General features: G+C 45.1%; 1 protein-coding gene across 3 annotated transcripts in view; it reads right to left on the bottom strand.

The window, feature by feature from the left end:
* Positions 1 to 27,092, bottom strand: part of LOC138248866 (zinc finger protein 25-like) — a 135,966-nt gene that overhangs the window by 67,948 nt on the left and 40,926 nt on the right. For 2 of the 3 annotated variants that reach the window (XM_069202827.1, XM_069202826.1), the window contains one exon: positions 10,711 to 10,806. In XM_069202827.1, coding sequence (XP_069058928.1) covers positions 10,711 to 10,806 — 96 coding nt within the window. Of the gene's footprint in view, positions 1 to 10,710; positions 10,807 to 18,652; positions 18,714 to 27,092 lie in introns of all 3 variants that reach the window. The other variant, XM_069202828.1, reaches the window with a different exon arrangement.

The raw sequence follows: 27,092 nt of genomic DNA, 5'->3' as shown, positions 1-27,092 counted from the left end.
TACACATGTCGGAGGAGGGAGGGAGGGCGCATGTGATTCTACAGCACCACATGCCATGAACAGATGTCTTCTGGTAAGTCACATTTTCCGTTCAATGGCATGTGTAGCTATAGATACACATGCTGGGCATAGACTTTAAGGCAGTCCCTCATAAAGCGGTGGCTAGTGTGCAGGTGATGCAATTGTTTGAAAAAAGTGGTATAAGTACAGCTTGTCCAACATTTGCTTGTTGCTTGCAAAGACAGCTACACAATAATGTATTGTAAATGTGTGTGGTGTAGACCATGTTGCTGCTTTAGAAATATCTGCTGTATGTATGTTACCTAAAAATGCCATAGATGCACTTTTATTTTCCTAGTGGAGTGTGCTCTAGATGGTATATGTAATTGTCGTTTAGTAAGTCTGAATGCATTTGAATATCCATCTGGCTATAGTTGTTTTAGATTTAGGATCTCCTTTATGTGGTACGGAGAAAGCCAGAAAAGTTGTTTTGTTTTCCTAAAATGTTGTGTTCTATATAGTACATGAGAGCTATTTTAACATCTAGAGTATGTAGAACTCTTTCTGCTACCAAATCTGGTTGTGGGAAAAAAACTGATAATTCTATTGTTTGATTAATATGGAATTGCAAAATTACTTTTGGTAGGAATTTTTGATGTGCTCTCAACACAATTTTTTCTTTATGAACTCGAAAGAAGGGTTCTTCTAAAGATAAAGCCTGGAGCTCACTGACAAGTTTAAGGGAGGGGATAGCGATTAAAAAGGCTTCTTTCCATGAAAGGAATGTAGGGAGCAGGAGTTAAGTGGCTCAAACGGTGGTGCCATGAGCCTTGTGAGTACAATGTTAAGATTCCAAGATGGAGCTGGAGGAATTCTTGGTGGAATCATTCTTTTTAGTCCTTCCATAAATGCTTTAATAACTGGAATTGTAAACAAAGAAATATGTTGCCTATTTTGAAGACATGCAGCTATGGCGGCTAAATGTAAACGAATAGATGTGTAAGCTAAAATTGCTTTTTGTAAGTGTAATAAATATTGTCCAATGTCTTGTACTGTTGGTTTGAGAGGGTCAACGCTTTTTGTTTGAGAATAACAAACAAATCGTTTCCATTCTGCCGCATAACATTGTCTAGTTGTAGGTTTGCATGTTTGTTTAAGGATCTCCATACATTCCTGTGGTAACTATAAACATCCAAATTCTATGACTTCAAGAGCCGTATCACTAGGTTGAGTGATTCAGGATTTGGATGTCTTATATGGCCCTGTTTTTGTGGCAGGAGATCTGGTCTGTTGGGAAGTTTTTGATGTGGAACAACTGAGAGTTCCAAAAGTGGTGTGTACCATGGTTGACATGACCAAGTAGGGGCCACTAAGATCATGTTGAGGGAAGATTGTTTTATCTTCCGGACTAGAAACGGTAAGAGTGGGAGAGGGGGAAAAGCGTAAGCAAATATCCCTGACCAACTCATCTACAGAGCATTGCCCATGGACTGAGGGTGTGGGTACCTGGGGGAGAAGTTTTGGCATTTTTGTTTTGATATGTTGTGAACAGGTCTATTTGAGGTGTTCCCCACTTTTTGAAGTAGTGTTGAAAGACCTGAGGGTGGAGTTTCCACTTGTGTTTTTGTTGCTACATCCTGCTTAGTAGGTCTGCTAAGTGGTGTCTGTCCCAGGGAGATATTGTGCCACTATGTGAATGTGGTGACAAATCGCCCATTTCCATATTGTTTGTGCAAGATGGGACAGTTGATGAGATTGTGTCCCCCACACCTGATTTTTGAAGACAGTACATAGAAGTCATGCTGTCTGTATGTATCAACACTGTCTTGTGGTGCAATTGTGGAAGGAATGCTTTCATTGCAAATAATACTGCTTGCAGTTCCAGGTAATTGATATGAAGAGACCGATGAGTATTGTCCCATATTCTCTGAATAGTTAGGTTGAGGAGATGAGCTCCCCAACCGGTGTTTGAGGCATCTGTTGCGAGAGTAATCTGAGGCACTGTCTACAATGAGCCGCCCTTTCATGAGGTTTGTGATATTCCACCAATGTAGAGAGGGGTAAGTCTGGCAGTCCAATAACAGTAGATCTTTCGTTTTCCAGGAACGCGACCTCGGGCAGGTTCAAGACGGACCTCGAGGAGAAGTGGAAAGTACTCTCCTTGGGTAAGAGGTTTTACGCGTCCCTATGATGCCCGTTACCTACATGGGATGGGCGACTTATCACTTGACTGACATACACAATAGATCGGCAGACTGTAAGTGACCTTCCAGCATTTATTGTCTTGTTTTTACATGGAGAAGTAAAATGTTATCGGTCCTGATGAAGCGCCAGTGGATCCATGTGTGACCGTGAGGGCGCGAAACATGTCGACCATATGTTAGGAGCAAACAATTTGCCTCCTCCCTAGTTTTGAAGGAGTATTGGGAACATTGTTCTCCTGAATACTCTGAGTTGTGTTTTTAACCTTGGCCTAACCCTTATTGAAAGTATTAAAATTATTATGAGGTTTAGAGCCAATTTTAGATTCTTGTCTCTCCTTTCTTTCCCCTGTCAATATGGGCTGCAGACTTTGATTAAACATCTTTTTGGTTGAAGAGCCCCCATCCTTCGGTTGGAGGCCCGTCGGACATTGCAGTGCCAGTCCGGCGAGGGGTTAGCCCGATGATGATGCTTGACATCCTTATGTGATGCTTGAGGGCACCCCTACAACGATTTCACTGCAGTCCTCTCTAGTCCCCTGTGTTTACTTAGTCTGGAACAGTGTACTTATTTGGTTTATATGATCTTTCATTTGACCCTGTGCCTGAGACCATTAACGAGAGAGACATTGTTGAAGAGGACACATATGAAGTCTGGAATGGGGCAATATGGCAATGCAAGATGCCATCATCCCTAACAGTTTCATAACAGTTCTTACAGGGTATGTTTGGTTCTGTTTTAATGTAGCAATTAATGTCGGAAAAGCATGGACTCGGGTTGGGTTTGGAAATGCTATTCCTAATTGCGTACTGAGGATAGCTCCCAGATAGGGTTGTATTTGGAGAGGTTGCAGATGGGATGTTATGTAGTTTACGGTGAACCCCAGAGAGTGTAGGAGACAAATTGTAGTTTGGGTGTGTTTTTGACACTGTGTGGAAAACATGAATTTGTTTTCTTCTGAGATGTGCTGCAACCACTGCGAGACATTTTGTGAATACTCTGGAAGCAGTTTTGACTCGGACTGGTAATACTTTGAATTGGTAATGTTTTCCTGCAACTACAAATCTTAGATATTTGCGGTGTGCGGGATGTATGGGAATGTGAAAGTAAGCGTCCTTTAGGTCTAACGCTGTCATGAAGTCGCCTAGTTGTAATAGGGGAATAACATCCTGAAGAGTGACCATATGAAAGTGTTCTGATAGGATGTAGAGGTTTAAGGGTCTGAGAGCTAATATTGGTCTGAGAGATCCGTCTTTTTTGGGGATTAGAAAATAAAGGGAGTAAACTCCTGTTCCTTGCTATTGTAATAGTACTGGTTCTATAGCCCCTTTTAGAAGAAGGGAGTGTACTTCCTCTTTGAGAAGAGTGATATGATCTTGTGAGTCTTTGAGTACGAGGAGGTATATTTGGTGAAGTGGAAATGAGCTCCAGAAAATAACCATTTTGGATGATTTGAAGTACCCATTGATCTGTGGTAATTTGTGTCCATTGGGAGTAAAAGAGTTGTAATCTTCTCCCCACAGGAGTAGTGTGTGTTAGTATTGTTTGTTTCAAAACATTGTTTAATGACGGATGAGGAACCTCTGGATGTATATGCTTTTCCTCTTCCCTTAATATTGATTCCTCTATATGATCCTCTAAAGTAACATCTGGTGTATGGAGAGGTAGGTTTAGTTTGATTTGTGGAATGTTCTTGAAATTATGATCTAAATCCTCTTGCAAATACTGCACGACGAAAAGTACCCCTGTGTGTGCTGGCTTGTAAGACTCCCATAGCTTTGGCAGTTTGATTATCTTTATTTAATTTTTCAAGTGTGGTATCCACTTGTGAACCAAATAAATCCTCTTTATCAAAGGCATGTTTAAAACTGCCTGTTGTACCGCCTGTTTAAACCCTGAACAACTAAGCCAGGCATGGCGCCTTATGATGACACGTGTCAATACTGCGTGCTGCTGTATCAGCAGCATCAGACGCACATCTAATGGAGTGGTTTTCAATTGTTTGTCCCTCATTTACAATTTCTCCTCTCCCCTCTTTGACGATGTTCTTCTGGTAGGTATTGTAAAGGTTCCTCCACAGCATCCCAGTGAGCTCTATCATATCTGGACAGCAAAGCTTGTGCATTTGCAATTTGCCAGTGATTGGCTGCTTGAGCTGCCACTCTTTTCCCTGCTGCATCGAATTCTTTACTCTCTTTATCAGGAGGAGGGGTGTCTCCTGTTGATTGGCTATTAGCCCTTTTGCGTGCAGTAGAAGCAACAACAGAGTCTGGAGGATTTGTGTTTTTATGTATAAAGGATCAGTGGGTGCAGCCTTGTACTTTTTATCAACTCTGGAAGTGATACACTTGCTCTAACAGGCTCTTTGAATATTTCTTCAGCGTGTCTGAGCATGCCTGGAAGCATTGGAAGGAACTGACTTTCCTTATGTGTTGTGCCAATGGTGTTAAATAAAAAATCCTCCTCTATTGGATCCGTGTACATATGTACATTGTGAAATGCCGCTGCTCTGGCTATAACCAGTTGATATGAGGTGGAATCCTCAGGTGGTGAAAGTCCAGCTGGGTAAAGATCTGGATCATTTGGTGTAATAGGTTCCGGATGGCACTCGTCCCATGGGTCCTGTTCATGTAATACATCCCCTATACCTTGAGACCCACCAGGTGGTGGTGTGAACCCTGAAGGAGGGGGAGATGTTGGTGGAGGAGTAGGTTCTGGAGAAGTAGGTGAAGGTGGACAAGTTTGGGTACGAAAATAAGTCTTGTCTTTTGTAGTCTTTTTTTTTTTTTTAGAGGCGAAGAGGTATCAAGACTCTCTTGGAAAGTTAATTTCATTTTTAAAGGTAGCGGAGGTGATGTTATAATCCGCACTGTTCCTTGTCGAATTTGAAGTTGGCACTATCTACCATCTATAACCTCTAATATTGGTTCCACCTGTGATGTAGGGGTTGTTATAGACTGCCCAGAGTCACTGAAAGTCTTTTATGACGTTTTCGGTTCCGAAGGTTATTGTGGATGGAAAATGTTCCGAAACATTAGTTGACTGTTGTCTCTTTTTTGGTGCCGAAGTGGTCGGCACGGAAGCACCATGTATTTTCAGTTCTGTCGGTGCCAAAATGGAGGTTGATGCCGAAGATTTATCTTTGGCTTTTTTCGGTGTTGAGCTGGTATGCGAGGCATCTGAATACGTTTTGCGGCTCCGACCATGGCTGGAAGGCAGTGGCGGAACAGTGACATCTTCTGTTGTTGCCGTGTCTGGTGGGAATGGGGGCTATTTACGTACAGTTTGTGCTGGTTGTAATGGTTGACTCTCGATGTCCGATTGCACATCAGAGTCCGAATCTTGAACGTAGATGGCCCCCCTCTTGTTCCAAGTCTTCTTTCACATGCTCATTGTCGAAGATGTCCGGTGTATCATCTCGATGTTGAGATGCCATTTCCATTGGACAATTTCTTCGGTGTGTGGAAACTGAATGGCATCGAGGGCAAAACGGGAATGGAGTACGTTCCATTAGGGCTGCATTCTTCGATACCATGTGGAAGAGGTAGGCCCGAAGAGGGACCGAGAGGCCCTCTTTGTGCCCGAAAGAATTGAAAAATTCGATTCAGAGTATGGAAATGGAAGCAAAAGTTAAATTTTTAAAGAATATGCGATTGTAAACGATACAGACGATGATAGTAAGACAGAAAGAATACCGATTTAAACTGTATGGAGCAGAGAACTCGGAGCGAGAGGAACATATGTCCGAACTTGACGGTGGAGAGAAACAATCTAACAAAGGACTCAATGCCCATGCATAGTATTACCGAGAGGAGGGGGTTACGCAATCCTGTGACTCAAAAACTTTCTTCGAAGAAAAACAAACTGTACTTCTGCGAACCCAACACTAGATGGCGAGCTTATGCACAGCATGTGTATCGACAGCTAAACATGCCACTGAACATTTTATTTCTTTACATAGTTTGATTTAGCACAAATATGACCCAAGGGTATCAGAGACCAGTACAGAGCAGCTCCCAAATCCTGTTACATAAACCTGGGAAACTTCAAACCGGGAACATGTATGTTGACCATAAAGAATAACTGGTCACATAACAGACCCATGACTATTAGCATTCTTCCTCAGGGCAGCGTATATATCTTTTATAGTGAAGGATAATATGCATGCATGCTTAATAAGGAAAAACATCTGGAAAGGCCCCATTTAGAAGCAAAGGGATGTGCGTCCTGCTGCAATGTCACACCAATTTTGAACAAAGTTAAGAATAAATCTTAGATTGTTTAAACCCTGTATGCTCCAGAATATACATTTTAACCTGTGTGATGTCATTCTGTCACCCTGCAAAGGTGCATCAATATAGGGATAACATCAGCATGATCCGCAATCAAACATTTCAGGCAATAATAATATCCCTGTGTTGCTCTACTAGAAAAAATGACAAACATCCCCATCTTTTTTCCCCACCTCCAGCCACTCATCTTGATCCCCAACCTTCACATCCCCTCATGACCAATGCTTAAGAGACTAACAGAGATCAAGTCCAAGGAAACAGTAATCACTACGCCCCATTTTCCTAAAAAGTGAAACTGTTGAAGACAGTGACATGCATAAGTTGGGCGCGGAAGAGAATAGGAATAAGCTATACTTGAGCTCAGTGACTGAAACAAGCATGGTGAGAAACTCCCAGTAAGACTGGCAGCAACTTGTATAGAAGGACTACAGCAATCCCAAAGGATACAAGAGCAGGGTTAGGCAGAAAGGAACTCATCCTTTTGCCACTGACAGCCACGTAACAGACGGTGGCTGTTTTAACTGTGGTCAGCATGCTGTGCGGGATGGAATTCAACCACTCACATAAAGCGTTCTCCTCCATATAGATGAGGATGTGCCTCTGTGTAACCATTGGTCATGTTATGGGATGGGTAGAGGGGTGGACCAACAAGTTATCTCCACTGTCCCACTTAACACCGGGCCCTATCTAAAGAGTGTTTGTAGAAGACCACTGACTGACTGAATCCTAAGACACTAGGGATGCTTGCACACAGAGTCAAGGTCCTTGAGCAGTGCCTCCGAAGAGTTATAGCCCTGGTAAACAATGTTTTAGGTACCACCTGGCTTCAATATGCACAATCTTCCTACAGACAACCTCCTACAGAATAATGTATTTGCACTCGCTTAAAGGAGACTGACCTGATTTGGCATCAGGTGCCTCACCCGGAGCAACCTACACGGAGGGTGAACTTAGAGGGAAGATGCTCATAAGTAAGACCCAGGAAGAGTACAGATTGGACAGGTCATTGAGGGTTTTGCCAGACGCATGGAGAAGGAAGGAACATGTGCTGGGCATGACCTGTTATGCGCAACAACATGTCTGCCAAGTCCAATAAGGTATGTCAGAAGCCTAGATGTCTGAAGCATAGTATTGACAGCTGCTCTCAGTGCTCAATGTGGGGTCAGGTGTTCCCGACTGGAAACTACTTGTCACCCAGTTTGGTCCATGAATACCTAGGTGAAGAAAATGCCAGTTTTTCTCTCCTTAGAAAGGGACAGCAGTGCCTCAATGGTTGATTCTTGAGGCTAGAGGCAGAGAAGTAGGTTGGCCACACTAGCCAAGTGTTTAGCAGCAGATAAAAGGCTTTAATGGAGGCCCTGGAGAGATTTTCCTAGTTGTAGATGTTTTTAAGGACAACGGAAGCAAGGGAAAAGTGTGACTTGGTTTCCAGAATAAAGGCAACCTGTGGGACTTTGGTTTCAAAAATCAAAGCTACCTGCGGCGACCAACAAAACTCCAGCCTCCACCCTAGCTTGATGAAAAAGAAAACATGTGCCCCTCTCGGCAGCATACATGTAGCTTTGAGTTCCTACAAATTTGTAAACAGTGCCTCGGAGAACACTAGGTTCAACACACTTCCACCCCTGACTGCTCTCCTCAGAGTCTCAAACCTTTTGATGAACAGGTATTCTTAGGCTGGGTCTGGCCAACAGACCCAACCCAACACTGCAACATCCAGTGCGTATAGTCAAATCGGTTGCCAGGTCCTCGTTGCTCCATTGTCTCAATTGTGAGCACAACATCCATTGCGCTAGATCTGCTGACAAGAGTCCAAGCTATAAAACACCCATCTAACATTAACATATCTTCCTTTCAGATCACGGTCTGGTTCTGGCCCTGAGGTCAAACCACACATAATGTCCTACTTTGCTAAACTTCTCTGAGCTGGTCACAGATAACCATTTGTAGTCAAACTACAAATTACTAGCTGAAGGCCACAAATGTTTATGTCAGGTTAGGACACTGACTGGAATCTAAAGCCAAACAATCTGGATCTCCTTCAAAAATAATAATATTTACAATATCATACCACAGTTTATCTTTGCAGGCTTTACTCCTTGTCATCTACACTGTTGGAATGAGAGAGCAGACACTAAATCAACTGTGGGTGTGGAGTAGGAGTCATTAGTAAGACTCCCTGAACAAAGATAGGTACTCACTGCTCAGGCAAAACCCAGCACAAGATTTGGAGAAACTAGAACTCAGATACTGGTCTTTCAGATGTTCTAATTCTCCGGGGCCTCAGAGTCAAGGTCCCAGCAACTGCAGCACATCATCAAGAACAACCTGAAGGAGAACCATCATTTTGTGCAACATTCATTAGGATCTCCATGGGAGATCAGTCATTTTGTTAAATGGACTCCACAAACAAATGACATTCATGCTACTACACCTCAGTGCACATGCATGCACAAACATACTGAGTAAGTAATGACTTCAGTTAAGCAGGATGGAGCATATTTTACCAGGGAAGTACTGCAGGTCATCTCTTGACAAGGGGTACATGTAAAGAGATGTGTGTTCCTAAACTCCGGAAACAGATGCTACTGTCAGCCACACCGTAGTAGACTGACAATGAATTGGAGACATCTTTGGCAGAGGTGACACACACTGTGGACATATCCCCGAGCCACAGAGTCTTCAGTTTTGCAGGGGGTAATCTGAAACACAATGATCACCCTGATCACCTTAAAAGGCTCCACTGTTATTGAGGCAATGCTGTGAGGGACATTTGGTGGGGTGAATTAGAACCAGAGAACAGGCACGAAGAGGCAAAGCCAGACAGGAACAAGTCAAACTGGGCAGGACAGCACAGCTGCAATGGGTAGGGAACAACCACTGAAACTGCAGACCAAGTTAGAGATCTAGTTAATAATGAACAGAAAATACAAAGCCACATTTCAATTTACCCTATATCGCTGCTTGATACAAGGGACAGAATGTGAAACATGACAACATGAAGAGTAATAGGTATTGATGCATGAAAGTAAAGTCAATAAGGGATATGAGCAAAAAAAGCAACATGTTTCTCACACAGGCTCCCATGAATAACTGACAAAAAGAGAATTCAGGGGTAAGGGAAAATAAAACAAATAAAAGAATCACACAGCAGTAACTAGGCAAAGTGAAGTCATGATGGATGAGAAAGCAACAACTAATGAACACAGAAGTAAACTATCCTAATGCAGGTTTAGAAGAGGTCAATCAATCAATCAGTTTTTGTAAGGCGCAACTACTCACCCGTGGGGATCTCATGGCGCTGGTCACTCCCATATCTTTTTCACAAGGGTGCCATTTACTTGTTTTTATGATTATCAATGCTTCCTTTTACCTCAGGCATACAATTCCTCCACAGAATACTCCTCTCTCTCCTCTTTCATGTTGCTTAATTATCTACCTTTTCTGTAAAACAGTGTTTCGCAAACTGTGGGTCGGGCATGAGCAGATATTTGCTGGTTGCAAAAGTCCAGGCAACAAAAAAAAAAGATGCTTTTAAATTCTGTATTTATCTTGTCCAATTTGCTGTGCTTTAAAGACAGACACCAAATGCCTGACAAATTGAAGCTTATTTTTTTAACATGGGGGCTGGTGTATACAAACTCGTCCCACTTTGCAGTCAGAGAAAGAAAAGTAATGTGGTTTGTGACAATCTTGCTGGGGTACAGGGACTGTGAAAGGAAAGCCTGTAGGATATCACTGATTTGTAACACAGAACAACATGCATGTATGTGTAAATGAACTGTATACACTCAGTAGTTAGGAAAGCAAAAATGAGGCACATTTTTATAATTTTAAAGTGTGATGGATATAAACATTTTAATAAGAACAAAACAAATCAAGACATTTTACGTGGTGATGCACAAATGCTAAATATTCACTGAAACCGAATTCCATGCATCATCATTTATGTGCAATACAGTTGTATCTGTAAAACTGTATGTCTGTGCGTATTTAGTGGTCATTTCAGTTGCGCTACCACAGAATGCTTTATTTACGTTTTAAAAAATATTGCCTGCCTTAGGTCTCAAAAGTTTGTTGTTCTTAAACTTGGGTCGTGGTCCTTCAGAATTTGTGAAGCACTGCTGTGAGACATTGTAATAAACCTATGGAAATATAGGAAGATTTGGAATACATATTAACCATTGGTTTTATGCTAGGATCTCATATGACTCACCTGTGTTTTCTAATTCACCTTCCATCTCTTGCTGCAAAGATGTTTTGTCGTCAACGGTAAAGCTCTGTGAAATCACAGATGTAGCAACGATATCACCTGCAAGAAGCACAGAATAATAGGAACATTCCTTTGCAGCACTGAAAGGTGTCTGTTCTACAGTGCCATCTTTAAGCAAATCATGCATAATGTAGTAAGCATGGCTGGGATCCATGTTATTTTTCATGCATCACTTTTTCATTTACTTTGCACAACTGTGTGAATCGGACATCAAAACACACATCTGGTTTGTACTGAAACTGGATGACTCACTAGTGGTAAAGAGCGTCACAAGGTCACTGCTTTATTTCCTCTTCACGACTGTATTGGCAAAAGTAATCCAGACAAAATGACCCCGATTAGAGTTGATTAAAATTACTGCCTGGCCTTGGCTCATTCTATTAGGCCAATGTGCCCAAGTCACTAGGCAGGCTCGAAGTGAGAGAGGTCATTAGATTGTGTGAGTTGTTCCACCATTAAAAGGACACGAAAACTGTAGAAGGCACTCGAATGTTTGGTGCAACAGTGTTCAAGGATCTGGGACACAGTAAGTGTCTGGGCCTACCAAACATACTGCCCAGTAATCACCAACTCTCCCAGAATCCAATCTTGAAGAGTTTACCTGTCTGTTTTTTGGCTTTGTCTAGTTGAGATCTGAAGAAAGAAGCTTTGGCATTCCATATGACCTTTTAGTAGGTGTTCTTAGCTCCCATAGTTGTTTTAGATGCAATGATGACAGATCGTGCCTCCATAACCTCTCACCCTTTGATGAGAGGTTATGGAGGCAATTCTGAGTCTCATCCTTTCTTCATTAAGGTTTTGGTTGAACCAGGCGTGGGATAATCTGTTTTTGTGTCTTTTTAGGCAGAGGCCAGGCACCACCTTCATTACATCTGACAATTTTGGTGGTAGTGTTCAGTAAGTTCTTGTATGCTCTGTAATTGACTTGGTGGGAGACTGTTCCTCTAGCACAGGTAGGTCAGATCATCCCTATTCATGTTTCTGGAAGTGTACAATACAGTACAGTGCCAAACCTTACGCCGTGTCTCAGCAGAGCATACGCATACCATACCACACCATACCACACTTTCTTCAGTCTGTATTTGGTAAGCATTTTGCTCCACAAAGCTGGCTATCCGTTCTGAACATTTCACTAGCCACTGGCGCCGTTAATGCACAGAATGAAAATGTCACTTACCCAGTGTACATCTGTTCGTGGCATCAGTCGCAGTAGATTCGCATGTTTTGCAATAGCTCGCCATCTGGTGTTGGGCCGGAGTGTTACAAGTTGTTTTTCTTCGAAGAAGTCTTTCGAGTCACGGGACCGAGTGACTCCTCCTTTTGTCTCCATTGCGCATGGGCGTCGACTCCATCTTCAATTGTTTTTCCCCGCAGAGGGTGAGGTAGGAGTTGAATTGTAGTAATAGTGCCCATGCAATGGAGTGACTAAGTATGCACCTATTTAAGGTTGAGATGATACATATATAAATAGTTGAAGGTAACTTCCAAACTGCTACAGGCTCCCGGGGAGGCGGGTGGGCACATGCGAATCTACTGCGACTGATGCCACAAACAGATGTACACTGGGTAAGTGACATTTTCAATTCGATGGCATCTGTCGCTGTAGATACGCATGTTTTGCATAGACTAGTAAGCAGTTATCTCCCCAAAAGCGGTGGATCAGCCTGTAGGAGTGGAAGTAGTCTGAAATAATGTTCTTAATACGGCTTGACCTACTGTGGCTTGTTGTGCGGATAACACGGCTACACAGTAGTGCTTGGTGAATGTGTGAGGCGTAGACCATGTGGCTGCCTTACATATTTCTTGCATTGGGATGTTTCCTAGAAAGGCCATGGTAGCACCTTTCTTTCTGGTTGAGTGTGCCCTTGGTGTAATGGGCAGCTTTCGTTTAGCTTTAAGGTAGCAGATTTGGATGCATTTAACTATCCATCTGGCTATACCTTGTTTTGATATTGGGTTTCCTGCATGAGGTTTTTGAAATGCAATAAATAGTTGTTTAGTCTTTCTGATGTTTTTTGTTCTGTCAATGTAGTACATCAATGCTCTTTTGACATCTAATGTATGTAGTGCCCTATCAGCTACGGTATCTGGCTGTGGAAAGAACACTGGAAGTTCCACTGTTTGATTTAGATGGAACGGTGAAATAACCTTTGGCAAAAATTTAGGATTGGTCCTTAGGACGACCTTATTCTTGTGTAGTTGTATAAAAGGTTCCTGTATTGTAAACGCCTGAATCTCGCTTACTCTTCTTAGGGAAGTAATGGCGATGAGAAATGCCACCTTCCAGGTTAGGAACTGTATTTCGCAGGAGTGCATGGGTTCAAAAGGTGGACCCATAAGTCTAGTTAGGACAACATTTAGGTTCCATGAAGGAACAGGTGGTGTTCTTGGTGGTATAATTCTCCTAAGGCCCTCCATGAATGCTTTAATGACTGGTATCTTATATAGGGAAGTTGAATAGGTAGTCTGCAGGTATGCAGATATTGCTGCAAGGTGTATTTTAATGGAAGAGACAGCCAGGTTAGATTTTTGTAAGTGAAGCAAGTAACCCACTACATGTTCTGGAGTTGTGTGTAATGGTTGTATTTGATTAATATGGCAGTAGCAAACAAACCTCTTCCATTTACTTGCATAGCAGTGCCTGGTGGATGGCCTTCTGGCTTGTTTTATGACTTCCATACATTCTTGGGTAAGTTGTAAGTGCCCGAATTCTAGGATTTCAGGAGCCAGATTGCTAGATTCAGCGATGCTGGATCTGGGTGTCTGATCTTTTGGTTGTGCTGTGTCAACAGATCTGGCCTGTTGGGCAATTTGATGCAGGGTACTACTGATAGGTCTAGCAGCGTTGTGTACCAGGGTTGCCTTGCCCAAGTTGGTGCTATTAATATGAGTTTGAGTTTGTTTTGACTGAGTTTGGTTACCAGGTAAGGAAGGAGAGGGAGAGGGAGAGGAGGAAAAGCGTAAGCAAATATCCCTGACCAGTTCATCCATAGGGCATTGCCTTGGGACTGTTTGTGTGGGTATCTGGATGCGAAGTTTTGGCATTTTGCGTTCTCCTTTGTCGCAAACAAGTCTATGTGAGGTGTTCCCCAGAGTTTGACATAAGTGTTCAGAATTTGGGGGTGAATTTCCCATTCGTGGACCTGTTGGTGATCTCGAGAGAGATTGTCTGCGAGTTGATTTTGGATCCCTGGTATAAATTGTGCTATTAGGCGAATTTGGTTGTGAATTGCCCAACGCCAAATCTTTTGTGCTAGCAGGCTTAACTGCGTGGAGTGCGTCCCCCCTTGCTTGTTTAGATAATACATTGTTGTCATGTTGTCTGTTTTGACGAGAATGTATTTGTGAACTATTATTGGTTGGAAAGCTTTTAGTGCTTGAAAAACTGCTAGAAGTTCTAGGTGATTTATATGCAGTTTTGTTTGATGTACGTTCCATTGTCCTTGTATGCTGTGTTGATCGAGGTGTGCTCCCCACCCTGTCATGGAAGCATCTGTTGTTATTACGTATTGTGGCACTGGGTCTTGGAAAGGCCGCCCTTTGTTTAAATTTATGTTGTTCCACCACCGAAGCGAGAAGTAAGTTTGGCGGTCTATTAACACCAGATCTAGAAGGTGACCCTGTGCTTGTGACCATTGTGATGCTAGGCACTGTTGTAAGAGCCTCATGTGCAGTCTTGCGTTTGGGACAATGGCTATGCATGAAGACATCATGCCTAGGAGTTGTAGTACCATCTTTGCTTGTATCCTTTGTGTTGGATACATGCGTTGTATGATGGTGTTGAAATTTTGAATTCTTTGGGGACTTGGAGTGGCTACTCCTTTTGATGTGTCTATTATGGCTCCCAGGTATTGTTGTACCTTGCGCGGCAGAATTTTGGATTTTGTGAAATTGACGGTGAACCCTAGTTTGAAGAGGGTTTGTATGATATGATTTGTGTGATTTGAGCACTCTATTAACGAATGGGCCTTGATTAGCCAGTCGTCTAGATATGGGAACACATGTATTTGCTGCCTTCTTATGTGTGCAGCGACTACCGCTAGACATTTGGTAAAGACTCTTGGTGCGGTTGTTAATCCGAAAGGCAGTACCTTGAATTGGTAATGTATTCCCTTGAATACAAACCTTAGGTATTTCCTGTGCGATGGGTGTATTGGTATATGGAAATAAGCATCCTTGAGGTCTAAAGTTGCCATGTAGTCGTGTAGTTTTAGCAATGGCAATACTTCTTGTAGTGTGACCATGTGAAAGTGGTCTGATTTGATGAAAGTGTTCACTACTCTGAGGTCTAGGATTGGTCTCAGCGTTTTGTCCTTCTTTGGTATCAGAAAGTACAGTGAGTAAACTCCTGTGTTTATTTGTGTGTTTGGCACTAATTCGATTGCATTCTTTTGCAATAGTGCCTTCACTTCTATCTCCAGGAGATTGGAATGGTGTGTTGTCAAATGTTGTGCTTTTGGTGGTATGTTTGGAGGGAATTGTAGAAATTCTATGCAATAACCATGTGGGATAATTGCTAGAACCCAAGTGTCTGTAGTGATTTCCTCCCATGCTTTGTAATAATGACTTATTCTTCCCCCCACTGGTGTTGTATGGAGGGGGTGAGTGACATGTGAGTCACTGTTTAGTAGTAGGGGTTTTGGGGCTCTGAAATCTTCCTCTATTCCTAGGGAATTGCCCTCCTCTATATTGTCCCCGAAAACCTCCTCTATACTGTCCCTGGTAACTGGACGGTGTTGCTTGTGAGGTGCTGGCTTGTGTGCTCTGACCCCGAAACCCCCCTCGAAAGGGTGTTTTACGGAATGTGCTGTAATTGCCTCTGCTCTGCGGGGAGTAGAGTGCGCCCATGGCTTTAGCAGTGTCCGTATCTTTTTTGAGTTTCTCAATCGCTGTGTCCACTTCTGGACCGAACAGTTCTTTTTCGTTAAAAGGCATATTGAGAACTGCTTGTTGAATCTCTGGTTTAAATCCAGACATTCGGAGCCATGCATGCCTTCTGATAGTTACAGATGTATTAATTGTCCGTGCAGCTGTATCTGCAGCGTCCATGGAGGAGCGGATCTGGTTGTTGGAAATGGTCTGTCCCTCCTCAACCACTTGTTTTGCCCTATTTTGTAAGTCCTTGGGCAGATGTTCAATGAGATGTTGCATCTCGTCCCAGTGGGCTCTGTCATAGCGCGCAAGTAGTGCCTGGGAGTTCGCGATGCGCCACTGGTTTGCAGCTTGTGCTGCGACTCTCTTACCAGCTGCATCGAACTTGCGGCTTTCTTTATCTGGGGGTGGTGCATCTCCAGATGTGTGGGAGTTGGCCCTTTTCCTAGCTGCTCCTACAACGACAGAGTCTGGTGGCAGCTGTGTAGTGATGAAAACCGGGTCTGTAGGAGGCGCCTTATACTTTTTTTCCACCCTTGGTGTGATAGCCCTACTTTTGACCGGCTCCTTAAAGATTTCTTTTGCGTGCCGGAGCATACCAGGGAGCATAGGCAGGCTTTGGTATGAGCTGTGGGTGGAGGAGAGTGTGTTGAATAAAAAATCATCCTCGACCTGTTCTGAGTGGAGGCTTACGTTGTGAAATTGTGCTGCTCTAGCCACCACTTGAGAATACGCGGTGTTGTCCTCTGGTGGAGATGGCTTCGTAGGGTATGCCTCCGGACTGTTATCTGACACTGGGGCGTCGTATAGGTCCCATGCGTCTTGATCTTGGTCACCCTGGCTTATGGTGGTGTGAGCTGGGGAGTGTGATGGAGTTTGTGCTGGTGAGACGTTAATCACGGGCGGAGTAGAGGGTGGTGGGGTAACTCTTTTCACCACTTTTGGTTGTGGTGTCTGTTCAGTTTGGAACTCCAACCTTCTCTTTCTTCTAATGGGGGGAAGGGTGCTTATTTTTCCTGTCCCCTGCTGTATGAAAATACGCTTTTGCGTATGGTCCACATCAGTTGATTGTAGCTCTTCCTCAAACCTATGCTTTTGCATTTGGGAGGTTAGCGAGTGCTCTTCTGTATAAGAGCCTGAAGCTGGGTCGGTTGCAGTTTGTTTCGGCACCGAAACCCTGTCTGCGTGTTTTTTCGGCTCCGAGGTGACTTTTTTCTTTTTCGGGGCCGAAACCTCTCGGCGTCGATCTTCTTCGGTGCCGCTGTCTCGGCGTTGAGCCGTGTCCACACCGGCATCTCGGTGTCGAGGCTTGTCTCCAGCACTTTCTCGGTCCCGAGAAGGCTGCGTGCCGGTGTCTCGACCGGAGTCGGATGATCTCGGCACTGTTTGGGCCTTTTTTGGTGCCGACGGTCGGTCACCGAATTTATGGGTGGAGCCATGGCCTGATGGCAGTGGCGTCCCCTGGGCCTTGTAAATCTTCCTCTGTGTGGTTTTCGACGTCTTACTCACGGTTTGTGTATCGTCGAATCCTTCGGAGTCTGAGTCTTGGATCGAGAAGGTACCTTCCTCTTCTTGTTCCTCGAACTCTCGGTGGGCTGTCGGCGCGGACGCCATCTGAAGTCTTCTGGCTCGACGGTCTCGGAGTGTTTTTCGGGACCGGAACGCACGACAGGCCTCGCAGGTGTCTTCACTGTGCTCAGGTGACAGGCACAGGTTACAGACCAAGTGTTGGTCTGTATAGGGGTATTTATTGTGGCATTTGGGGCAGAAACGGAACGGGATCCGTTCCATCGGCGTTCTTCAGCACGCGGTCGGGCCGACCAGGCCCCAACGGGGGATCGAAAAACTACCCCGAAGGGCACCGGAGCTCTTCGATCTTCGATGCGGTGTTGAATCTAACTACGCCGATCCCGAACGCAACAATACCGACGAAAATCTTCCGAAATTAGCTATCTTTCCGTTCCGAAACTCGGAGCGACAGGAACACGTCCGAACCCGATGGCGGAAAAAAAACAATCGAAGATGGAGTCGACGCCCATGCGCAATGGGGACAAAAGGAGGAGTCACTCGGTCCCGTGACTCGAAAGACTTCTTCGAAGAAAAACAACTTGTAACACTCCGGCCCAACACCAGATGGCGAGCTATTGCAAAACATGCGTATCTACAGCGACAGATGCCATCGAACACGATTATACTGCTATAGCACATATTGGATGTACTGCCTTGCCTACAGCTAAATCAAGAAACATGTAACTAACAGCATCCATATGGCTATAACATAGTAATGTGCTAACACTTGTTTTCTTTGGAAAAAACAATACAAATTTTTAAAAAACCTGCTACAGCACATATGCAACATGTTAGCACTGCCAGGACGAAACAGAAGTGTTTACAAATAACATACAAATGTTCAGGCAGCTATATTTTGAAGGACAGTATTGCCTTCAACTATCTACACATCTGCATGGTCACCACAGTTATCCTTCAACTTCACAGTGTATGCTTCACTAACATCTTAATGTAAGCCAGGGGTCTCAAACCTTTTCTGTAGTGAGAGCTAATTCTGATAATTGAAAATCATAGTGAGCTACCGAAGTCTAAGCAGCAGCTTCAATAGCTTCAAGCATAAAGTCCATACAGCCAGAAACTATGGTATGAACAAAATAATTTGATTAAGAGCACATTGACAGGGCTGTCATGTGTCACTGAGATTGTGGTCTTCAGGGATGTAGGAACATGTGTGCATATGAATGGATCAAGTGTATGGATGACTGAAAGCCTGTGTCATATATACAGGCCTCGAAAAATGTACTCGACCACTCGCTATGACAAGTCACTTTTTATCAGGTTGAGCTATTTTTAGGACCTCCTTGCCCCTTCTGGCGAGTTGGCAATGAACAGGTGTTCTGTTCAGTCAGAAACTAAAGGAGCAATAAAGACCCCTTTATATCTTGTTATGTTGTCACATTTGCTCTGTGTTGATAGACAGAGGTCAAAAGTCAGTTTGTCTTACAATTCACTTCCCTTCTCACTGCAGAGTTCCAGGATTTTGTAAGGTGAACTTCTCCGACCTGCTGTAAAAAGAGTTATTTAAATGTTGTTTATTAGGAAAAACTTGACACCATACAGTCTTTAATTTTATAGTAGGTCAACCGTACAAACATTTCAAAATATATTTCAGTAGTTGTGAAAGCCCATTTTTTGTACTTATGTGTGATGAAAAACAAAAACAAATCAGAACTCTTTACTTAGTTATGTGCAAAAGATAAATGTTTTCTGAAACCCAATTTTCACAGATTATTGTTAATACTCTATTTAGTTTTAAAAGTAAAGCTGCAAGTAAGATGGAAGGTTTTTGGACATTTCTTGGAAATTTACTGTCTGTAAATGACAGTATGCCAACACATCATGTTTTAGTATTATATTTATTAAAAGTGAGTGTTTAGATATAAACTAAGAAACACTCCTGACTTGAATTTACTTGTATCCACAGCAAATGGGGATACCACATACATACTCTACTATTTTCACAGCAGCAGGACAGGACATGTTACCTTTACAATATGTAATAGCCAGCAAGATACTAGGACAGGGTATGGTAACAGGCAGATCTTTATTAATACTATCAGCAATATGGCAAGGGAACATTGATCTATGTTAAATGTGACTATGATAAGACTACCCAGCAAAGGAAAATATTGGCAAATTCTACCAAATGTGCCCGTGCTTTGTGTGCAGTGTCACATCACTCATCTATCACACAGGAATAAACCAAGTCCATATATTGCATTAATGCACATGCGTACCTGCAAGAGACAATACAACAGGCAATCAGTAGTGCTCACATGTAAGGCTGAAGCACCTCCAAACAGGGACTAATAACTAAGAAAGAATGTAATGTTTTCTAACACTTCTTTACTATAAGAATGCAGAGAGAATAATGATGGTCAATGCAGCAACTCCAGGACATGGAGGTAGGTATACCCCGATATGTGACGACAACTGGTATTGCGCACTCTAGAGCAACGTACCATACTAAACCCTCTGCTACAGAGATTTAACAAGCTAGATTTAACTACCAGAGACACAGATTTAACTGATGTTACATGTAGTGTGGCATTTGCCCTAACAGTGGGTCTGTCGACAAGTCACCCATCCTGAATCAATAAAAGAGTTCCGCGGTTTAGAACGAGTACTTAGGAGGCTATTTCTACTTTTGCTGGTGGCCCACTAGGTCAGTGCAGGTTCTGGGCTCCTGTGCAGGTAAGGCCAGTGATGACTATCATGTCCTAAATATGGTAAGGCAATTGTCACTATGACAAGGCAGTCCAGTGACAGACAAGCCATCAGCTCAAGGGTTTGATGACCGAGCCAGCTACGGGTCTGCCATTAATTTTCTTCTGCCTAAATGCAGTGCGGGGGACCACTAGTATGGAGAAAGAGCAGCACCAATTTATGGCAGTATGCCTGGTCTGCCGAACCACCCTTACCTTGCTGTAAAACTTTGCTGTTTTCATTCAAATTATGTTTACGTCCCATCTGCTCACACCACGGATAGCCATGGATACACCACAGATAGCCATGGATTTGGTCTATGGCTGTAAAGCCCTTATGTTTTTTTTGCTTGGAGATTGGGATGTGTGTACACATTTCCACAACTATTTCATACACTGTGCTAGAATACCCGAGAAGGTAGGAAAAAATAGGCAAACATTGATATTCTGGGTATGGACCACAAGTGAGCTGTGTACACCTTTGGACCTACTGGCTTTGCCAATGATTTTATCCATGCTCTATAGCATGAATGATGCTGTGCAGCCTGGCTTTTAAAACGTGGTTAAAACCCAAAGCAGCTGACAAAGAAAAAAAAAAGTAGCACAAGGAGAGGGGTTTATGGGTACAGAGATAGGGATGGAGTGTGTGGAATCACAGAGGACTGGGGAAGCAACAGGAGGAACATGAGGAGGGAGCTAACAGACAAAAGAACACAACATGCAGGCGGGAGGAGGGCACATGGGCGAAAAATCAACATGGGGGATAACATGCAAGGGCATCATGGAGAAGAGTAGGGATGAATCACTCAGGCAGCAACAGAGCAACACAAGCAAGCGCAGCAGAGGTGGATAAGTACCCTAGGAAGAAAGCAGGAACACACACAATCTTGTAGAATTCTAAAACAAAAAGTAAAAAGTAACGCATTAAAAGGGAGCAATGGAAGGACACAAGTAATGCATCCATGCTCCAGGGGAGGGGCAAACACAGGAAGAGGAAGGAAAGTCTACACAGTAGAAAGCAAGGAAGCCAATCAGTTGTAAGCAATGGTCACACTTTAAATCTGCTCTAAGCTAACAATTTGTCCTGCAACAGACTGTGCATTTGCTGTCTAGTAAGTGAAACCTAAAAGAGCAAGTTACTTACCTTCGGTAACGCTTTTTCTGGTGGATACATTAGCTACCTGTGGATTCCTCACCTAATTAATTCTCCCCATGTGTAGCATTCGACGGAAACTTCTCTCTCTCTAGCTCTGCACATCGGCGAGGACGTCACAATTGCCCGACTCCACGCGGCTCCGTGTGACATCATTGTGGCAATAAAAGGTCCTCGCCGCTGTGCTGACGTCAGTTCACGCCACTTTTGACGTGCCTTTGAAACATAAATAGAACATCGACAATTTACACCTTTTAAGATTAACAAGAATAAACTTTATAGAGAATCTTCATATAAAAACTTCTGCACAACTCTTTAACAAAGAGCGCATACCATTATGAACGGTTTCTAAACTTGAAAATAACCTGAATTAGAACTATAAACATATATACATATATAGAAACATTGAAATAAAAGCACTGAAGTGCACATCCAAAGAGATCCTGGCTTGACCAGACAGACTACGGGAGGTGGGAGGGACCGTGAGGAATCCACAGGTAGCTAATGTATCCACCAGAAAAAGCGTTACCGAAGGTAAGTAAGTAACTTGCTCTTCTGATGGATACAACTACCTGTGGATTCCTCACCTAATGAATAGAGTCCCAAAGCAGTGCCACCTCGGAGGAGGGTGTCCATCTGGTCAAACCAGGAACTCTTGCAGCACAGACCGCGCAAAATGGCCATCCCTCCGCCGCACCTCCGCATCCAAACAATAATGCTTCACAAAGATGTGGAGGGAAGACCAAGTCGCAGCCTTACAGATGTCCACCATCGGAACACCTCTGGCCAAAGCTGATGAGGTCGACTTGGCCCTGGTGGAATGAGCCCTGATCCCCTCAGGAGGATCCTTCTTTGCCAATGAATAACATATTTTTATACAAAGAACGACCCACCTGGAGAGCGTTCTCTTGTGGACGGCCTTCCCCTTCCTCTTCCCCACGTATCCGATAAAGAGTTGTTCATCCAACCGGAACTCTCACGTCCTGTCGACATAAAAGCTTAGAGCCCTCTTGGGGTCCAGACGATGGAGTCTTTCCTCCTCCTTAGATGGAAGCGGAGGAGGGTAGAACGTCGAGAGAGTTATGGACTGTCCCAAGTGAAACAGAGACACCACCTTGGGGAGGAAAGCCGCACTGGTCCTCAAAACCACCTTGTCCTTATAAAAAGTGGTGAAAGGCGGGTGAGAAGAAAGGGCTTGCAATTCACTAACACGTCTAGCCGACGTGATGGCTACCAAAAACACAGTCTTGAAAAAACAAATAACTTAATGGGCATGAATGAAGTGGCTCAAATGAGGAGCCCATCAAAAAAGTCAACACCAAATTCAAGTCCCACTGTGGCATAATAAAAGGCCTGGGAGGAAATTTATTAGTAAGCCCCCTCAAAAATCAAACAACCAAAGGAGATCTGAATAAAGAGGGCTGATCTGGAAGGTATAAAAAAGCCGAAAGGGCCGAAAGATAGCCCTTAACCATGGCCACAGCACAACCACGCTGAGCCAATGACAATGCAAACAACAAAATATCAGAAAGATGGGCACTTAAGGGATCAATTTTCTTCTCTCCACACCAACGAACAAAATTAGCCCACCTACTTGAATAGACCGACTTGGTGGAGTGTCGCCTGGCTGATAAAAGAACGTCCGCCACCTCTGGTGGGAGAGAAAAGGAACTCAGGTTGCCCCGTTCAATCTCCAGGCATGAAGGTGCAGGCTCTGGAGGTGGGGGTGAAGAACCTGCCCCTGCGACTGCGAGAGGAGGTCTGCCCTGAGAGGGAGACGGAGCGGCGGGTACAGTGAGAGTCCGAGAAGGTCTGCATACCACACCCTTCGTGGCCAATCCGGAGCTAGCAGAATGATTTGGGCCCGATCTTGGTGAATCTTCCTCAAAACCCAAGGAATCAAGGGTATGGGAGGAAACGCGTAAAACAACTGGCCGCACCAGGACATCTGAAACGCGTCCCCCAACGCCCCTTGCATCGGATACTGAAGGCTGCAGAACGACGGACAGTGCGCATTCTCTCGAGTGGCAAACAGGTCTATACGGGGAAACCCCCACATCCGAAAGATGTAAAGAACCAGATCCGGATGTAGACGCCACTTGTGGTCGTCCGAGAAGAAGCGACTGACTCTGTCCGCACGTACGTTTTGGACCCCGGCCAAATGGTTTGCCACTACACAAAGCCGATGGTCCCGAGCCCAGGACCAGAGTCGCAGAGCCTCTCTGCAAAGAAGGTACGACCCTACACCCCCCTGTTTGTTGCTATACCACATCGCGGTCGTGTTGTCCGTCAGAATCTGAACTGAGCGACCGCGAAGGGAAGGGAGGAAGGCCTTGAGGGCCAAACGAATCGCCCGCAGCTCTAGCAGATTGATATGAAACATCTGCTCCACTGTAGACCAACGACCCTTGATCTCCAGATCCTCCAGATGAGCTCCCCACCCTAAGGTGGAGGCATCCGTTATCACCGTGGCCACCGGAGTTGCATGCGAAAACGGCTTCCCTTGAGAAAGGTTGCCTTCCACAGCCCACCATCGGAGATCCGCTGCAGTGTCTCTGGAGATTTTTATCAACTCCCCGAGATCTCCTCTGTGCTGAAACCACTGCTTGCGGAGGCACCACTGAAGATCCCTCATATGCCAGCGTGCATGAGTGACCAACAGAATGCAAGAAGCAAACAGACCGAGCAAACGAAGGACCTTGAGGACCGGAACTACCGCTCCTTCTTGAAACATTGGCACCAACGCCTGAATGTCCCGTATCCGCTGTGGTGGAGGAAAGGCCAGATTCAATGACGTGTCCAGTACTGCCCCTATGAACAGGAGGCGTTGAGGGCTCTAGGTGAGACTTGGGTACATTTATTGAAAAACCCAGACTGAACAACAACTGGGTTGTCAGCTGGAGATGATGCAACACAAGCCCCGGAGACTCGGCTTTGATCAGCCAATCGTCCAGGTAAGGGAATACTGCTACTCCCTTCCTCCTGAGGTGTGCCGCAACAACCGCCATCACCTTCGTGAAGACCCATGGTGCGGAAGTAAGACCAAAAGGAAGGACTGCAAACTGGTAGTGCTGCAATCCTACCACAAACCGGAGATACTTCCTGTGCGACTTGAGAATGGGAATGTGAAAATAAGCATCCTGCAAGTCGACCGACACCATCCAATCCTCCTTGTTCAACGCCAGCATTTTGAATTTCTCCTGTTTGACGAACCAATTCAAAATTCTCAGGTCCAAAATAGGTCTCAGACGAGCATCCTTCTTGGGGATCAGGAAGTACCTGGAATAACACCCCTGACCCTTTTCTTGCTCTGGAACCAACTCCACTGCGCCCTTCAATAATAGGGAGAGAACCTCCTGTTCTAGCAACAGGAGATGACCTTCTGAACAAAAGGAAGGAAGGGGAGGGAAGGGAGGAGGAATCTCCTGAAAGGGAAGGGCGTAACCTTTTCTCACCAAACTGATGACCCAAGAGTCTGTTGTTATGGACTCCCAATGGGGAGAAAAAGAGAAAGCCTCCCCCCTACTGGAGAGGTATGAGAGACAATGGCAAGAGGACTAGGGCTGCTTTCCTTGAGGTAACCCTCCAGAGGAAGAGGAAGGGTGCTGCTGTTGGATGGCCCCTCTTGTGCGGACTCTACCCCGCCCCCTGTATGAACGATAAGGGAGGCTGGAGGACTGCTGCCCCAGCTGCTGTGACCTCCCACGAAAAGAAGCACCCCTTCCAAAAACATGCAGCCTTCTAAAAGATCGAAATGGGGTAGAAGCAGCCTGCAGACCCAAAGACCTAGCAGTGGCCCTACATTCTTTAAAGCGCTCTAGCACAGAGTCGGCTTTTGAACCAAATAGTTTTGCCCCATCAAAAGGCAGATCCAGTAACGTAGACTGGACGTCAGACGAAAATCCGGAAGTGCGTAACCACGTATGCTGCCTGGAGGCAACGGAAGTCCCCATGGCTCTTGCAATAGAGTCTGTGGTATCCAGCTCTGTCTGAATAACTTGCGTAGCCGCCGCCTGAGCATCCAAAAGAAGACCAGGCAAGTCCTGGGGCATGTCTGGAAGAACAGTCTTTGTCGCATCCATTATAGCATGGATATACATGCCCAGAATACAAGTTACATTGGCAGATTTTAGAGCCATGCAGCAAGATGAAAACACCTTCCTGGCCGATTGGTCCATCCGCTTGGATTCCCGGTCCAATGGTACTCCCGGAAACGAACCAGGGGCCGACCTTGAAGAGCAGGATGCTTGCACCACCAAGCTCTCTGGTGAAGGGTGCTTGGACAAAAACTCTGAGTCCCCAGGTGCAGATCTGTAACGCCTGGCCACCGACCTACTAACAGCCGAAGAGGTGACCGGCTTCTTCCAAACCTCTTCAATAGGATCCATCAGGGCCTCATTAAATGGTAGAAGAGGATCCGCCATGGCTGTAGCAGGATGCAAAACCTCAGTCAATAGGTTGGTCTTCACCTGCGCTGTTGGTAAGGAAAGATCCAGGAATGCTGCAGCCTTCCTAATTACAGAGTGGTAAGAGGCTGCCTCCTCTATATATTCACCCGGGGAGGCCAGGTCATACTCAGGAGAGGGATCAAGACCACTTGCAGTGTCCAGCCCAGGGGAGTCACCCTGGGGATCAGTGATCTCCCCTTCTTCGAGGAATTGCTGTTGATATTCCCTCTCCTCCAAAAGCCTAAGGGCCTTTCGACGTGACCTCAACTTGGCCTCGAGCCCCGGCGTCGACATGGGGCGCAGCGACATCGGTGAATGGTGCCGGGAAAGCGTCATGATAGGTTCTCCGGATCCACCCGACGCCGCAGATGGATCCATCGGTGCCATGGAAAAGTCACCCGCATCCGACACCGACATCCGACCTCTCGGCTCCATCACCGGAGTCAAAGGTCTCTCCCTCGACATCAAGGGCTGCGCTGCCGGCATAGGGGCCTGACCTGAGTCTCCAGCCGAACAAAATGGCATAAACGGCGTCTGCTTATATGGAGCCGGAACGCCGAGATTGAAAGACAGGGGACCAGTGGGGCCAGCCGGCGCACCACCTCCCGGAGCCATATTTTGAAAAATTTGAAACATGGCATTAAGGAATGCCGCCAGATCTGTACCCGGAGCCGGGAACAAAGGATAAGTCTGCGGAGCCGGCGCCAGGCTGGATTCCTCAGGTTCTGGATGCACAGCCAAAGCCAGATGACTTTGGGGCTCCACGACTTCAAAGACTGACGGCGCCGGGGACGTCTGCGGCGTCGCAGGTTGAGGGGACACTGTCGGACTCACTTCCCAAGACTTGCGGCGCCGGGACGATGGAGACCTCGACGCCGACCGACTTCTAGACCGACGTCGGGAGTCACGATGACTCCGCTTCTTATGGGACAATTTTCCAGAAGAGGACCGATGGAGCAGCTTCCTCTCCTTCTTGGACCTCGCCAAGAATAGCTTTGCCTTGCGTTCCTTCAATGCCTTCGGATTCATCTTCTGGCAGGATCCGCATTCTTGGACATCGTGATCGGAACTGAGGCACCAAAGACAATCATTGTGTGGATCAGTCACAGACATGCGACCTCCACATTCCCTGCAGGGCTTGAAACCCGACTTCTTTGGAGCCGACATCATGGAAATACACAAAGTATCCTTTCCGAAGAGCTAACGATACAGGTAACAGAAAAGTAACCGTTATCGAAGGCACGGAAAAAAGGGAACTGACGTCAGCACAGCGGCGAAGACCTTTTATTGCCACGATGACATCACACGGGGCTGCGTGGAGTCGGGCAACTGTGACGTCCTTGCCGACGTGCAGAGCTAGAGAGAGAGAAGTTTCAGTCGAATGCTACGCATGGGGAGAATTCATTAGGTGAGGAATCCAAAGGTAGTTGTATCCATCAGAAAGAGGTATTCACAAAACTTTCCTAGAAGAATATCTTAAAATTAAAACCTGTGACAGCTGCAGCTTTTCAATCATACCACTGACAATTTTATGAATTTCTAAAAAGTGTAATAGGGCCTGATTTAGAGATTTGTGGA

Source organism: Pleurodeles waltl, chromosome 8 (assembly GCF_031143425.1).
Source record: "Pleurodeles waltl isolate 20211129_DDA chromosome 8, aPleWal1.hap1.20221129, whole genome shotgun sequence".
NCBI classification, from domain to species: Eukaryota; Metazoa; Chordata; class Amphibia; order Caudata; family Salamandridae; genus Pleurodeles; species Pleurodeles waltl.
This window is presented reverse-complemented; position numbering and strand designations above follow the sequence as displayed.